Source organism: Camelus bactrianus, chromosome 13 (genome assembly GCF_048773025.1).
Source record: "Camelus bactrianus isolate YW-2024 breed Bactrian camel chromosome 13, ASM4877302v1, whole genome shotgun sequence".
In the NCBI taxonomy this organism is placed as follows: Eukaryota; Metazoa; Chordata; class Mammalia; order Artiodactyla; family Camelidae; genus Camelus; species Camelus bactrianus.
The window spans coordinates 33,332,102-33,347,110 of NC_133551.1; the positions used below are offsets into that span (position 1 = coordinate 33,332,102).

The following is a 15,009-nucleotide window of genomic DNA, read 5'->3' on the forward strand; positions in this document are numbered from 1 at the left end:
GCTTAGTGATTTGCTTTCATTATTTAATTTGATCTTTCCTATTTTGTAGCTAAGAAACTGAAAAAGAGATTAGATAATTTACCTTAGATTTTATAATTAGTAAGCTGGAGAACCTGGAGTTGAACTTCAACTCTCATCTTACTCATTCAGTGTCAAAAATGAGGAGAAATGGGTAGTTATTATATCATGATTTCAACTTTTCTGTATTTTTGGAAAAAAATAGGGAAAAAGAAGGGGAAAAATTCTCCCTGAAACCTAAGTCCTTGAAAGTTAGTAGTTTATCTTCCCTCCCTCCCGTCTTCCCTTCCTCCCTCCCTACTTCTTCCCCTTGCCTCCCTTCCCTTCCCTTCCCATAATACTGATGCATGGGCCTCACACCCAGAGATTCGTATGTAATTGATTAGAGGTAAGGGCCTGCACACTTGTAGTAGTTGTTGTTCCTTAACCTTCCCAGGTGATACTAATGTCTACATACTGTTGATTACCATTGTTACCACTCTGTCTTGTCCTTTACCGTCCCTTTTGTGCTTTCTTGTTTGGGTTCATACTCATGCCCTGGTATTTTCAGTCAGCTTGCCTTGGGTTGTCTTCAATAGTCCTCTAAAAATCCCTTATAATTTGCTCAATTCTTTTAGATTCCCAGGTGCTGGCCTATTGCTGACTCAGGATTTCTAGGAATCTGAATTTTATAATTTGGGTGATTCTAGTGGTCGGTCAGGTTTAAGAAATTGAAATAAATTCCCAGTTCCCTTCACCTAGGATCATAATAATCTCTTCGAGAGAAAGACATAAGTCGCTTCTAGTCATACACATTAGTAGCATATTAAATTAACTTTAAATTAATGATAGTGATGATGAAGATATAATTCCTGTAGACAGCCCAGCATAATGTTTTCCTTACAACATTTATAAAAAATAGTCGCGCATTGTGTTTAATTTCAACAAGCACAGTAAAACTGAGCACAACCCTAAGCCTGCCATCATTTTTAGGAAGGACCAAATATTGGACATTTTTTTCTTTCTTAATATTTTTACTTAATTTCCCTTATTGGTCCCTAAAAGAAAGTGAAAGCGGAGGCAAATTCAAATAGAATCATGGGGTATCACTATACAGAAGTTTTCAGCTGATGACAGAGGGAATGAAATTAAAGTCTTTTAGACAAGAATGGAATGTTTTTCTTCCATTTTTTTCCTTTAAACCCTAGTTAGATTCTGAGGTAGTTGTGTTTTGCTAACTTACACCATCTTTAAAGACAGTTTGGGAGGTTGGTGCTGTGGAAACTTCAGTTGTTGATGCTTCAAGGTGATCCCTTCATATAAAGAGAAATTAACTTTAAATGCTATGCCTAATTTTCTTCATGATTTTTAAAACATGTAGTAAGATAATTTTGGTGAACTAATTCTCTATAGGTGCCTAAAAAATTTGGTTGCTTTAACAGTACTAATTAAAAACATGTTTGCATTGGGAAGTCTGGATTTCTTTAAATATGTAGCATGCCACATGTAATATTTCTTTCCTTTCCAACTGCTTTCTATTGTATGCTCAGGGTTTAGATCGCTCCAATTCCTGGGTTAACACTGGTGGTCCAAAAGCTGCCCCATGGGGATCCAACCCCAGTCCAAGTACAGAATCAACACAGGTGGTGTTTATATTAGAGGTTTCTTTATTGGCTGCTGATGTTTCCCTCTCGAACATTACTTTTTAGTATATACTATGATTTCAGTGGCTTGCTTTTTAATCACTAAAAAGTGTGTATTTTTGTTTATGTAGCACATTTTCCAACTGCTCTGCATGAATACCACCAGTTGCATCAGTAATACTCTTCTTTCCTGTTTCCTGTCTCCTTCTCTCCTTGTTCACGCCATTGATGTTTCAGTGCCTGCTGCTTAATGCAATTCATGGCTATGATAACAGTTTCTACTTTCGGGGTAGCGCCTCTTCAGTAGGAATTTTAAGATTTTGCGTGGGAAAAAACTGACGGTTTTCCATTTGCTTTTGGTTTAAAGTGTAGCTATTGTTTCATTTTCATTTAGCATTTGCTATCTTGTCATTCTCTTCATAATCACTGACTAGAACTATTGGTTAAGCTGAAATTAAATGTGAACAGTATATGATCCCCATGCTGTAAGATTAAATACCAGAAGCAAAAATCTGCTTAAATTTGTACCGTGTTGCAAAGTATGAAATTGTTGCAAGTTATTTGTACTAAGTTTTGCTTACTTATGTCTAGTTGCTTGATAGCTAATATTGCATGATTCTTCAAAATATGCTTCTCATCTGTGTATTGGCTTTGGAGGAAAATGCTCTTGTTCTTGAAGAGAAAATTTAATTGCAAGTTTAATATATAAATGATTTATACTTAATATAGTATATAACAAACCTGAATTGTAATTTTTAATCATAGTGAAACATGAAAGCAACCATTCTAAATTTTTAACTTTTTATTAAATGTAAAATTCTTCATTTCTCTTTTTAAGATCTGAGACCAGTGAGAAGTATGTTTTTACTTTTTACATTTTCTTACTAGATATGTGCATGTGTATAGATCACACAGATAAAAGTTTCATTCTTTGCAGCACTCTGAATTTGTATAATCATTAAAATACCCAACTTTTAAAGACTAAAAATATATAGAAGCCATTTTGATACTTATAATGCATTGTCATTAAAGCAGCTTAAAATGGTGAAATAAGATGATGAGCAGTAAAATAGATGGTTGTTGAAACCACAGTAAAACTTTATTTAAAAAATTGTGTGTAATCCTTGAGCTGCAAAGTCATCCACGGCAGACGTTAATGTTATCTCGTCATTCATTCATCTTCACTCCATAGGCTATGGATCGAAGTTGTAATCGTATGTCTTCGCATACAGAGACGTCAAGTTTCTTACAAACATTAACGGGACGCTTACCAACTAAAAAGGTAGATTCATATGAAGACAATCCATATAGGGGGAAAATAATTCTAACAGTTAAATAGATGTAATGTTTCTTTCCATTACCAGTATGAGATGTCGTGATAATTGCATTGTGTTTAAAAATACACTTGAGCAAGCAGTGCTTGTCCGATGCTTTTGTGGGCATACCTCTCAAGTGTAGGCTATTTTACATTATTATAATGCTTATATCTTTGAGGTTGACTGTTTTAGAGTTTAGTGAATTAAATTTGATCATCACTTTTTAGTACCAAAAATTGTATCACTCTTAATTCTGTTTCTGTAACTGCTTCTGTTTTGTGTTTTAAATCTCCAGGGAAAGGAAGATGAGTTAGAAAAATTATCACTCTTAGTAAGATATGTTGATTTGCTTCCCTTATGCACAGTTTTGTTAGTCCTTTTTCATATTAATATACACTATTTTGCAAATGCTTTGTTATGCATATCCATTACAAGGCAGGAAATTTGTGCTATTTTAATAAAAAGAATTTAAATACCTAAAAACTTGAAAATTAATGGCTTATATCAAAGTTTAAATTTTTAAAGGTATTTCCTAAATTGTACCAGCAAAGTTCATGAATGTATTTGCATATACTGAAATATGTGTTTAAGGCACAAACAAGATTTTGTTTGTAACTGTGAGTTTTCGGTCTAGTTTCTGTTTGCAGGTACAATTTAGGAGGCTGTTTCCCACCTGTCCTTTTAAAATTACATTTTACTGCAAGATAACATGTAATTTTTTCAGCTGTTCAACATACCACTGTCTTACATGTATAAATAGCCGTTTCGTTAATGGGTGTCCTCACTGCATCATTGAATGGTTCACACGCCTTATTTTGCTTATTCTCATTATATCTTCATTTATAGTTGTATTATTATTTGGTTTGTGTTATCAGTGGACTTGACGTTGATAATAACTTTGTGTTTACTTCTGGATAGCTTTTTCACGAGGAGCTGGCTTTGCAGTGGGTTGTTTGCAGTGGAAGCATTCGGGAATCAGCTTTGCAACAAGCCTGGTTCTTTTTTGAGTTAATGGTAAGCAAACTAAACACATTCTTCAGTATTATTTTCCTTATCAAATATGTGAGCTCATTATTTATATCCTAGAAATCTTTTTCTGTTGTCCATCTTACGGTTTTGCGTGTGCCTCCAAGACAAAACGACATATGCTGCATCTCTAAATAGACACTGTGGACAATCAGCATAGTTCAGATGGAGTTATAAAGCTAATTTTAACTATTTTTAGAGTTGGTTGCAGAAGCTAGCTGTCTTTTTAAAGAAAACCTGTGATATGATCTTTCTTAGTCTGAACATGCTAGTATATAATGGCAGTACTGCTGATTTCACACCAAAGCAGATAAAAAGAGCTTTATAGATACCTACCTACTGCTTTTATGGCTGGAAAGCTATTAGGGAAATGCTAGTCACAGCCATAAGAAAAAGCAACACTTTTGGCTTATTTCAATAAATGATATTAGAAACAAATAAATGAATTAATGTTTTAATAATTATTTATGCACACACAACACATATATACACAAAAGCAGTGTACATTAAGTCCGTACAGTGTGGTAACACAGCCCTTTTGGCTAGGTATTCCCAAGGCACGGAGATTGATTTAAGTATACCCAGCTTGTAGACAGCAGAGCTGTGATTCAAACTCAGGCATTCTGGCACTGGGGACCTTTCTCTTTAACCACTGAAAAGCTGAAATCATTGAAACTTTTTATTCCCAAAAAATTATGTAAAAATATTACTAAGAAACAAAGGAAAGCAAAACAACAGCAACAACAACAAAAGAGACAAAGGGAGAAAGAAAAGAAACAATGGGAGGTTCCAGAGTATGCCATAGAGTCATTCTCAGCATTGAATGTTACTTATATTGAGGATAAGAAGACATTTCTTCTAGAGATATACTAATTTACAAAAAATTAAGTAAATCAGGGACCATATGTAAGTGATAGGCAACTCCTTTTTTTCCCTAGAGAATAAACACCAAATTGTACGTGTGCTTTTAATATAAGATCAAAATAGTAATTTTAACTTTTTAAAGAAATAGTCTTACATGTCTGTCCAGATTTCTTAAGCATAAAATAGTCAAAAAGATGTAGTTTAAGACTTGACTCTGCTATTTACTAACTGTAAAACCTTATCTTTAATTTCCCTTAATTTAAAATTCTTTATTACTGCTACCACATTGTTGTGATAAGAATCTATATCTAAAGGCATTTTGTAAATTGAAACTACTTTAATTTTTACCTAACATTTTATTCTTAATATTTAGTCATCAGTATTTAATGGACACCCCCATATGCCATTTGATGCTAGATGCTAAAGATAAAGTGTAGTCAAGGTTTCTAACCTCTCAACGCTTACAGTTGGGAGGACATGGAATGGCAAAATTGCTGAGTCTTGGAAAGATTTAAAATAATTTCAAAGGATAAATTTTTTTTCTGTTGACATACCCAGAATTTTTTTCCCATTGATATGAGGATAATTTTATGAAGGTGATACCATGATTGAGTTGTATTTTGTTTATTTCTTTAGAGAATACAAAATAATGTAGGGAACTTTTTCAAAATATTTAAGGGGTTAAAAATATTTTAGCCATCTGTTAAATCACGTTGTATGTTGAAAAAAAAACAACTCCAATGTTTAGAGTCTGTTAACTCTTAACTGTTAATTACATCCATAAGAAATTAAACTAATGGCTTATTTCTTTTTTCAGGTAAAGAGCATGGTGCACCATTTATACTTTAATGATAAACTTGATGCACCAAGGAAAAGTCGTTTTCCAGAACGTTTCATGGATGACATTGCTGCTCTTGTCAGCACAATTGCTAGTGATATAGTTTCACGATTTCAGAAGGTAATGATAACTTATTTTTTTAAATTAAATCTGTCTTTCAAGCACACATTAAGCTGTTGTATTTTTACTTTTTTTTCCTTTTTATTCTGTTTCCTAGGACACAGAAATGGTTGAGAGACTTAACACAAGCCTTGCATTCTTTCTCAATGATCTGTTGTCTGTTATGGACAGAGGATTTGTCTTTAGCCTTATAAAGACCTGCTATAAACAGGTAGTGTATAATTAGTAATAATTAGTAATCAAATAATTTAAATACTGTATTTGCTTTTTTAGGGCTAGAGCAAAGAGGCTTTAAAGAACACATTTTATATAGTGATGCTTTTAAGAAGTAGCATACTTTTTACTAGTAAGGCAAAAATAAGTTACATTTATCAGGACATAGGACCATGACAAACTGCTCTCAGGACAGGTGGCTTTTCCTTCAGTTATACCAGCCTGCTCTTGATTCTTTAATGCCCATTCAGAAGTATGCCATCAAGTCAGCAGTCTAAATTTAGTAAAGCCACCCCAAGATGCCGTGCAACAGTTGCATTTTTTCTGAATGAACAGCTAACCCAACTTTCTGTGTCTTGAGTGATTTTTTTTTTTTTTCTATGTATTCCTCACAATGAAGCCCTCTACATTGTAGCGTTTAGAATCATGGGCAGATGTTTACCCAAGTCCTAAATATCATTCATATCTTGCTTTTTCTAAACTAAGAGTATCCTGGAACTCTTCTGCAAACAACTCGTTTTGTTTTAAATTTTTTATCAACTGGTTAATGAAACCTGGCTTTTAGAAAACATTAGTAATTGGTCCTGATGGGCCATTTGGATAGTGAGCTGCATAATTATCCTAGAATTACTTTTTAAAGGAGATTTAAAAATATTCAAATCTTTGAGTCCCATCCCAGGATTACTGAGGTGTTGGATGTGGGGAGTGTGGGACGCAGTGCTGGTAAAGCACTTCCTTTCTGGTCCACAGATTACTTTTGGGGAACTCCTGGTTAAAATGCTATTTGGCAGTCTAATACTTAGAATTTTGAAGATCTTTTCTATTGGATGCCATTATTGTAAGTTTCTTTTAATAGAGAAGTTAAAACTATGCATGGGGCACTGAGCTATTTGAAAGTATTTGCAACACTGTGTATTATTTTTACTTTTTTCCTGGAATTTCATGTATTATTGCTCCCCAAACCTGTCCTGTCTTTATTCTTCAAGCATTGGCCTCCTACATTTGCCAAACATTGAGCTAGATTCTAGGAATGCTTAAACTATTAAAATAAGTCAGTTTACATATGTCTCCTCAAGTAGCTAATGATGTAGTTGGGAAAATAGGCAATTATAAATATGTGTTAACACAAGGTGTTGTAAAAAGTGGATAATTTCTTTTATGTATTTATTTTGGTGGTATACTTATTCTTCATAAAGTATATCTTTGAGAAGTGGAAATATTAATGCTCTATTGGAAATATAAGAATGTGGCTTTAAGAATGCACATAGTCAGTAGATTTATACAGTAACTCTTGTAGTTCCAAATTTTTAATTTTAGCAGTAACTGTGGAAAAAGCTGACACTGTTATTTAAACCACAAAACCCAAAACTGCCCACTGAGTACTGTTCTTTAATTCTTTAATCCATCATTCTGGTGTTGATACTAGAGAAACGATATATTCAATTGGTATTCTCTTATTTATGCAATGCTTACAAGGTGTCTTCAAAGCTTTATTCATTACCAAATCCAAGTATCCTGGTTTCCTTGAGGCTCGATTTTCTGCGAATCATCTGTAGCCACGAGCACTATGTTACCTTAAACTTACCCTGCAGCCTGCTTACTCCACCTGCATCGCCATCACCTTCTGTTTCTTCTGCAACATCTCAGGTATGCAAAACATATGCAAAAATGTTTTTAAAGTCTACATTTGTGAAAAAGCATCCTAAACACTGGAAAACATGATAAATGACATGACTGAATAATAGCTGTATGATAGCCTGCATGCTAAATGCTTTATAAGTATTAATCACTTACTCCTCGGAGCAGCTCTAGGAGGTAAGATCTATTATTATCCTGATTTTACAGATGAAAAAACTGAAACACAGAAAGCTCAGTAACTTACCCAGGGTCACAGAGTAAGACGTGGCAGAGCTAGTCTTCAAACCATGGCATATGTTGGCTTTATTCTGGAGCCCAAGTTCTAACCAGTGTGTTGTACTCTTGTTACTGATCTATGCACGTGAGTGAATTCACGTGCATAAACTCACATTAGATGTTTTCACAAGTGAGGTTTTTTTGAGGCAGATACAGACTGAGTTTGGGGTGCAAGATGTTTATTACCTGTGAAAGGAAGGGAGATGAAGCATAATTTGGCAGAGAAAGAAGTCAAACTACAGTGCAGTCTGGCAAAGCCCTCTCTGTATCCAGAGAGCCCAAAGGAAACTAGATGGGTGTTGATGGGTTTTCACAGGGTGCCTAAAGTTTTTCTAAAGATGACAAAGGGTTATCGTAGCAATTATTATGTGTCCTGTCATACAGATTGAAATGAAGGGATTTTGTAGTTTTAGTATCAGAGAAGCCTGGATGTTCCCTTCTAGTGAAACATTTTTTTTGCTATATAATCCCTGAGGCAAACAGGCTACTTCCTTAAGCTATTAATGTGTAAAGTCAAAGTTGATCTGAACTCTGTAATTTTCTTTTTGAGATATTTAATTCCTGAATGTAATTCTCTAGCCTAGATCAATCTCAGGTGCTTGATAAAAGAAAGTTTTTAACTTTACGTAGAAAGATTGGAAAACATCAGAGAACACCCACAACTTTACATTTTACCTTTGCAAAAATTCTTAAGGATCAGCCTATTTCCACGTGCTTTTACCTAGCTAGCACACACTTCTTCCCATAATGAATGAGGCTAGTCTTTTGCTCTCTTCCCCCATCCTCTGCCAAAGATGTGGCCACACATTCAAGGACAAATTAACCATAGGTTCAGTTCCTCATACCTTTAATGAAACACATTTGTGTTTCACACACCTGACTCCCTGATGAGCATCTCATTCAGCCAAGAAATTAATGGAATTTCTTTCATTATTTTGTTCCCTACTTTCTCATCTAACTACATAATTTACAGATTCTAATAGATGACAGAGACATCACTCTCTTGGGGAAGCCAAGAATAGTTTTATATACTTATTAGGAAGATGATTTCTCCATGGAGAAATCTGAAGTCTGTTCTTCCAAGAAACCTCACGTGGGTGGTCTTGAATATGGATTAAAGGGTGATGCAGTTGAGGACACCTTGCCTTGAACTACTATCTTGTAGCATTAAAAAACTTTTTGAAACTCAGCGACTGGACCACAAATGATAGTAATTTTCTGGAGACAGTAGTTTCCCTGAAGAACAATTTTACTAGTATTTGAAATTTCTCTGAAAACCAATAGCCTTGACTATGAATATTTCTCTGGTACTCAGCTGTGAGTACATAATATATCATGGATTTAGTTCCTTTTTTTCCTTCACAGTATGATATTGAAACACTAAGTGGCTAAAAGTATAAAGGAAAAAGCAGACAGAAAAGTTTTAATATGAGAAAAAGGAAATTGAAAATAATGGAAAGCGTTATTTCATCTTTGCTATATCAAAAGTAAGAGCAGTTATTTTCTCCGGTGTTAATAATGGAAATGTCAAATAAACAAAAAATTTATCTCACTGTCAGATAATGCTCACATCTCATTTGTTGTAATGCTTTGCCTATAAAATACTTTGTTGCACAGTTATAGTTTTGTTCTACCTCACCCCCAAACAGAGTTCTGGGTTTTCCACCAATGTACAAGACCAGAAGATTGCAAATATGTTTGAATTGTCTGTGCCTTTCCGCCAGCAGCATTATTTGGCAGGACTTGTGTTAACAGAGCTGGCTGTCATTCTAGACCCTGATGCTGAAGGGTGAGTAGACCAGTTTTTGCCTCGTGGAGTACAGATTTTATTTTGGACAATGGGGCCAGAAGTGTCCCACTTAACTTCCTAGGAATCAGAACTCTTTACCACTCTTCTTCTACTTCTCTGTTCATTAAGTTCCATACTCATGTTATTTCTGTACTGAACCAATTTTGAGAAAGCCATTTTTGTCATCTCTTAATTTGAGGTTTGTCTTGAAATCAATAAATTGCATCATGGTTTATGTGGTAGGTATCTTTTCCCTTCTTAGTGGTACATAAAATCTTTGTGCATATTCATAGACAGACTTAGGTTTGTTGATATGCAGCAGGCACATTTCCATTAAGAAAAGTAGACTCATCTGTTTGATTCCTTGTGAGGAAAATTTATCATTTGCCATCATCCTGTGTAGTGTTTTACTTACAAAATGTGCCCTATGAACAAATACATTAGGTTTTAAAAACTTCCAAGATTGTGTCACTTTTAAAAAATTTTTAGAAATTGATATGGCAAGAAGAGTGTATGTCTGATGAGTTGGATTTATAGAAATGGCTTTTCTATAAATATGTTGAGACCTAACATCACTATAGGGTACTTCTGTCTTAATAGCTGTTTTCAGAAATCTGTATGGCCATAACTCATTTGGGCAATAGTTGCTTTTTCTTTTCTTCAACTTTTCTCATAATAGGATCATTCAGAGTTTATAATGCAGTTTAACCTCCAGTAAGAGCTCCAGAGGACAAAAGGAGATACTTTTGAGCAGGTTTTATAAGAATCCTGTGACGTATTTGTTGAAAGAGTGAAAGAGGAGGCTTGTAAAGCTTAGTCAGGGACATAGTTAATGCTTAATAAATTGTGAAAGGCTAAATCTTCTACAAATGAAAGGCATGCATTTTTTTTAATAACAGTGGTTTCTCATTTTAGGGGTTTTTAAGAAGCAGTTTTTCACATTGCTCTGCAGGACAGTAGGGTTCTGAAGGGGTGCTTAATGGGTTTCCACGTGGAATGGGGTTTTAGTGCAGACCTTGGAGTATGGGTGAGGACAGGCTAGGTGGGTGAAACTCTGGGCCTCCCACCCCTGCTTGGCACAACTTTTATATTTTGCCATTGATAAATGAGTATATTTTCATTTGGGGGTAAAAAGGTCCATTGTTTGAAAAAAATCACTCTGAAAACAACTTCTAAACATACTACTTCTCTTTAATAACTGTTATGTCTCAAACATTTGAATCTATATTTCTAATATTTTTACTTGATATATCAGGATATTTTTAGTTACCAAAAATACAGAATCTTTCTTCATACCAGCTTTATTAAAGGAAGGATATTTGTTATGTCATAATTGGAAGAAAGATAAGGTTTTTAGCACATTACAATCAGCAGCTCTATGATGTTATCAGGGTTCTGGTTCTTTATATCTCCTACTTCTACTGGAAGCCTCAGCTTTAGCCTGAGGTTTCTGTGCCTCTCATGACTTCACAGTAGTTGAACTGGCAATTCAGATTAAATTCTTACTTGTTCTTGTCCAGCAGAGGGGAGAGGGAAAAACTCTCTTCCCAAGCATGCAGTGCACATCTGTCCTTTGGACTGATTTGGCTCACTTGCCAAATCGTACTGTACTGTTATAGTCACGAGAGCAATGCCAGGTTCCTGGATGCATTAGATCACTTCTACTCAAATGTGGTGCTTGGACTGGTGATGGGCTCATGGGTTGTTTGTTGTAGAGCACAAGATGAGGAGCTCATGCCTAAATGTAAATCACTTGTTACTAAACAATATTTAATTCGTATGATTTTTTTTTTTTTGTAGACCATCTTAAATGTAAATCAATTCATTGCTTCCTTAATTATCTCTGCAGGGGAGGCTATAGCTCAGTGGTAGAGCGTATGCTTAGTATGCATGAGGTTCTGGGTTCAATCCCCAGTGTCTGTGTTTAAAAATAAATAAATAAACCAAATCACCCCCCACCCCACCCCCCAAAAAACCCAACAACAATGAAAAAGAGGAAAAAAACAAACATTTATCTCTTCTCAGACTGGCAACGAAACAGCTTTCTGACCGGCAGCTTTAAGTAGCAGGGCTGATCTAGTTGGATCTACTCCTGAAACTGGGGGTGGAGTCAGCTTCCCCTGAGTCATAGAGGTTAGAAATGCATGCTTGAAATTTTTTGCTTTTTATTAGGAAGGAAGACAGGTGAAGTGGATGTTGTGTAGGTGTTCAGCAATGAATAACAAAGAATAGAGAATTCTAACAGTTAACTATTTTTGCGATGAGGTTTCTTTCTCACGTCAAGGATCAGTTCTATTAAAATAGATACATTTCTGTGGAACAGTACAGGACTTTTGAAAGGCTTCTTTACTGCTTTTTCTTACCTTTTCAAGGTAGTGTTCGAAGTTGGTCTTTGACACTTGGAAAGATTTTCTATGAAGTCCAAAAGCAGTGATAACTGTGTTCACTATTATTTTTTCTTTGTCTATTCGATTAAAAAAGGTAACTGGAAGAGCTTTCAATAGTAGTATGCAGGATTATCACCTTAGCTGTTACTGCAGCTGGCTTCCTCCTTTTCTCACTCTTTCCTGCACCGGGTCCATTAGCAAATGCCTTAGTGCTACCTCCAGAATATATTCTGAGTTCAGCTACTTCTCTCCATCTCCACTGCTACTCCCCTAATCCTGCTTCCACTCTTTCCTCCCTAAAATCCCTTTTCTACATAGCAGCCTTCATGGTCTTAAAGAATCAGATTATATCACTTCCTTGCTCAAAACTCTTCAATGTGTTTAGAAGCACACACTTTTAATTTTTAAAATACTTGAAAATGCATGCTTTTAAAATAGCACTTAAAATCCAGACTTAACAATAGACCTCCGAGCCCTGTATGTCTAGCTAGCTCTTGTCTACACTGCCACTCTCTTTCCTCCTCACATTAAAATCTAGCCACCTTGGCCTTTTTTCTGTTTCTATGGGCCCGACTCATTCCTACCCTAGGGCCTTTGCCCTTGGATTTTTCTCTGCCTGAAGCAGTGCTGAAACTGTCCTAAGATCTCCACATAGGCATTTCTTCCCTGTGATTCCTCAGGTCTCTACTTACATAGCATCTTCTCAGTGAGACTGTCATTGGCCACCCAATCTGAATTATAGCAATGTTGCCCTTGCCACAATCATTTTTAACCATATAACACTTTTATTTTCTACGAGGCACTTACCAGAAGTTTGCTTATTATCTTCTCCTCCCGTTAGAATGTAAGCTCATGAGAGCAGGCACTTTGTCATTCTTGTGCACCATTATATTCCCAGTGCCTTTAGAATAGTGTCTGGTACAAAGTGGGCACTTGATTAGTATATATTAATTAATTCAACAAGTGAATGATTAACTGTGAGAGACTCACATCTGATCTCTAAATTTTATATATTTTTTGTTTATATAGATAAAATACAACATAAATTGTCTTAGACGCTTGAGAAGAATCTTTTTCCTTTTACTCCATCTGCTTGCTAAGTAATCAAGACTAATTCCTTGAGTGGCAATAATATGTTCTGATATTGACCAAAGATTTGCTCTCTAGAAACTTTCATTATAGTTAGAAAGTTATAACTATGAAAAATATACCATGGTTAAATGTAAATTTTATAGTACATAGTTATATAGAAGATTAGCACCCTTATTATAGCATTTGTAACATTGAATTATTATTTTTATGTCTGTGTTTCTCTCTTGCTAGAGCAAGCTCTTTAAGGACTGTGTCTTATCTTCAGCATCTAGAATAAGTTATGACAGGTCTTGCATTAGTGTGTGTGTGTGTGTGTGTGTGTGTGTATGTATGTAATGGCTGAATGTGATCGAGTAGTGTAGGCATATGAAAAGATTTCCTAAAGATGAGTGAATAAAGTTTAGACAGTTAAAATCTGGGGCTGGTAGCTGCTGAGAGACAGGGAATACATACCCAGGTTTGGGAGTCATCACTGATGAGACAAGAAGTTGAAAGGGAGAACATAAAAAGCAAATGACCAGACTCTGAGACTTTGGAAGAATGACAGAGACTGTGAGGAAGAGTGGAAACTATTTGGAGAAAATATTGAAAATTATGAAAACATAAAAGATGACTAAGTGTCAAGTAGGGAGATAGAAAAAGAAATCTGAGGTTTGTCCATTAGATGTAGTTCTTGACAGTACTTAAAAATATACTTTCTGAATAAAAATCTGGCAGGAAAAAGAAAGACTCTCCGGCCAAAGACTCTCCAGCAGATAAGATCAAGAGCCCTGGAAGAAGACTACCCAGTTCAAATCCTAGCTTTTAAATCTGCTATGTGATCTTGAAAGAGAAAAGCTGTTATTTACTGAGAGTGGCAGTGTGTTAATAAGCATGTTACACAAATTATGTAACTTAATTCTCACAGCCACTTACGAAATAGGTTATTACCTTCATACTCGGGGAAACAGAGGTTAAGTATCTTAGAAAAAAATCGTTTAGCTATAAAATGAAGCTGCTATAGTACCGTGTTCTAAGCATTCAGAAACTTTTAGTTTCAGAGAAAGAGTTGATATTAGGAAATAAATGGAAAAAACAGTCGATGTAGATTGCACATTCAGGAAGTTTATTAGTAGCTAAATCATGTAATAGTTTATTACTGAGAGAAATACTGTATAAGCCAGAGGAAACTAGTTTCAAGTGAATGTGTATTTTTAAGATAGGAAAGGCATATTTGAAGAAAGGAAGAACTCAGTGAGGGTGGACATTGAAACTATAAAGAAAGATGGGATTTATAGACATATGAGGAAACCACTTTCTTAGAGAAGGTACAACTTTTTCTGAGACAAAAGATGATTTGGTAGCGATAAAGATTCTAAGAAGAGAGGCAAAAAAATATGAGGATGAGAGTGATCCTCACTAGTGTATTAGCCCAGTTGAAACTCAGGTCTGGGACTATAGAATGTTGTAAGGGCCCAAATGAACAAGAAAATTCAGTTTAAATAGAGAGGTCAGAGGCAACCCCAGCTATGACCTATATAATCCATTTGGTAGAGGATTTTTCCTTTAGAAAAAGGAAATGAAAGTTTATTTTTGGTACATGTGAAACGATTTTATTTGATGAAATAAAATTTATAGCTACTTAAAATTTAATTTTTTTGCCTTAAAATATAGCCATAACTGGTCTTAAGTTATTTAATATTAAAATGAAGTAAGGAGTTAATGTAAAAATATTCACATTTACTCCTAAGTGAATTTGTATAGTTTCTCCTCTCCTCTCAATTCTTATTTTCTACAGACAGTCATTCATTTTATTTTACTTACTTATTTT

General features: G+C 35.0%; 1 protein-coding gene across 12 annotated transcripts in view; it reads left to right on the top strand.

Moving 5' to 3' along the window:
• DOCK7 (dedicator of cytokinesis 7) overlaps positions 1 to 15,009 on the top strand; it is a 176,819-nt gene that overhangs the window by 108,214 nt on the left and 53,596 nt on the right. For 8 of the 12 annotated variants that reach the window (XR_012511209.1, XR_012511208.1, XM_074376357.1 and 5 more), the window contains 7 exons: positions 1,548 to 1,640; positions 2,833 to 2,922; positions 3,875 to 3,970; positions 5,664 to 5,804; positions 5,902 to 6,015; positions 7,494 to 7,664; positions 9,581 to 9,720. Coding sequence is in view for 10 of the 12 variants with exons in the window: in XM_074376357.1 (XP_074232458.1) it covers positions 1,548 to 1,640; positions 2,833 to 2,922; positions 3,875 to 3,970; positions 5,664 to 5,804; positions 5,902 to 6,015; positions 7,494 to 7,664; positions 9,581 to 9,720 (845 nt within the window). In the remaining 2 variants the exon portion in view is untranslated. The remainder of the gene's footprint in view (positions 1 to 1,547; positions 1,641 to 2,832; positions 2,923 to 3,874; positions 3,971 to 5,663; positions 5,805 to 5,901; positions 6,016 to 7,493; positions 7,665 to 9,580; positions 9,721 to 15,009) is intronic. The other 4 variants (XM_074376352.1, XM_074376353.1, XM_074376354.1 and 1 more) reach the window with 1 other exon arrangement.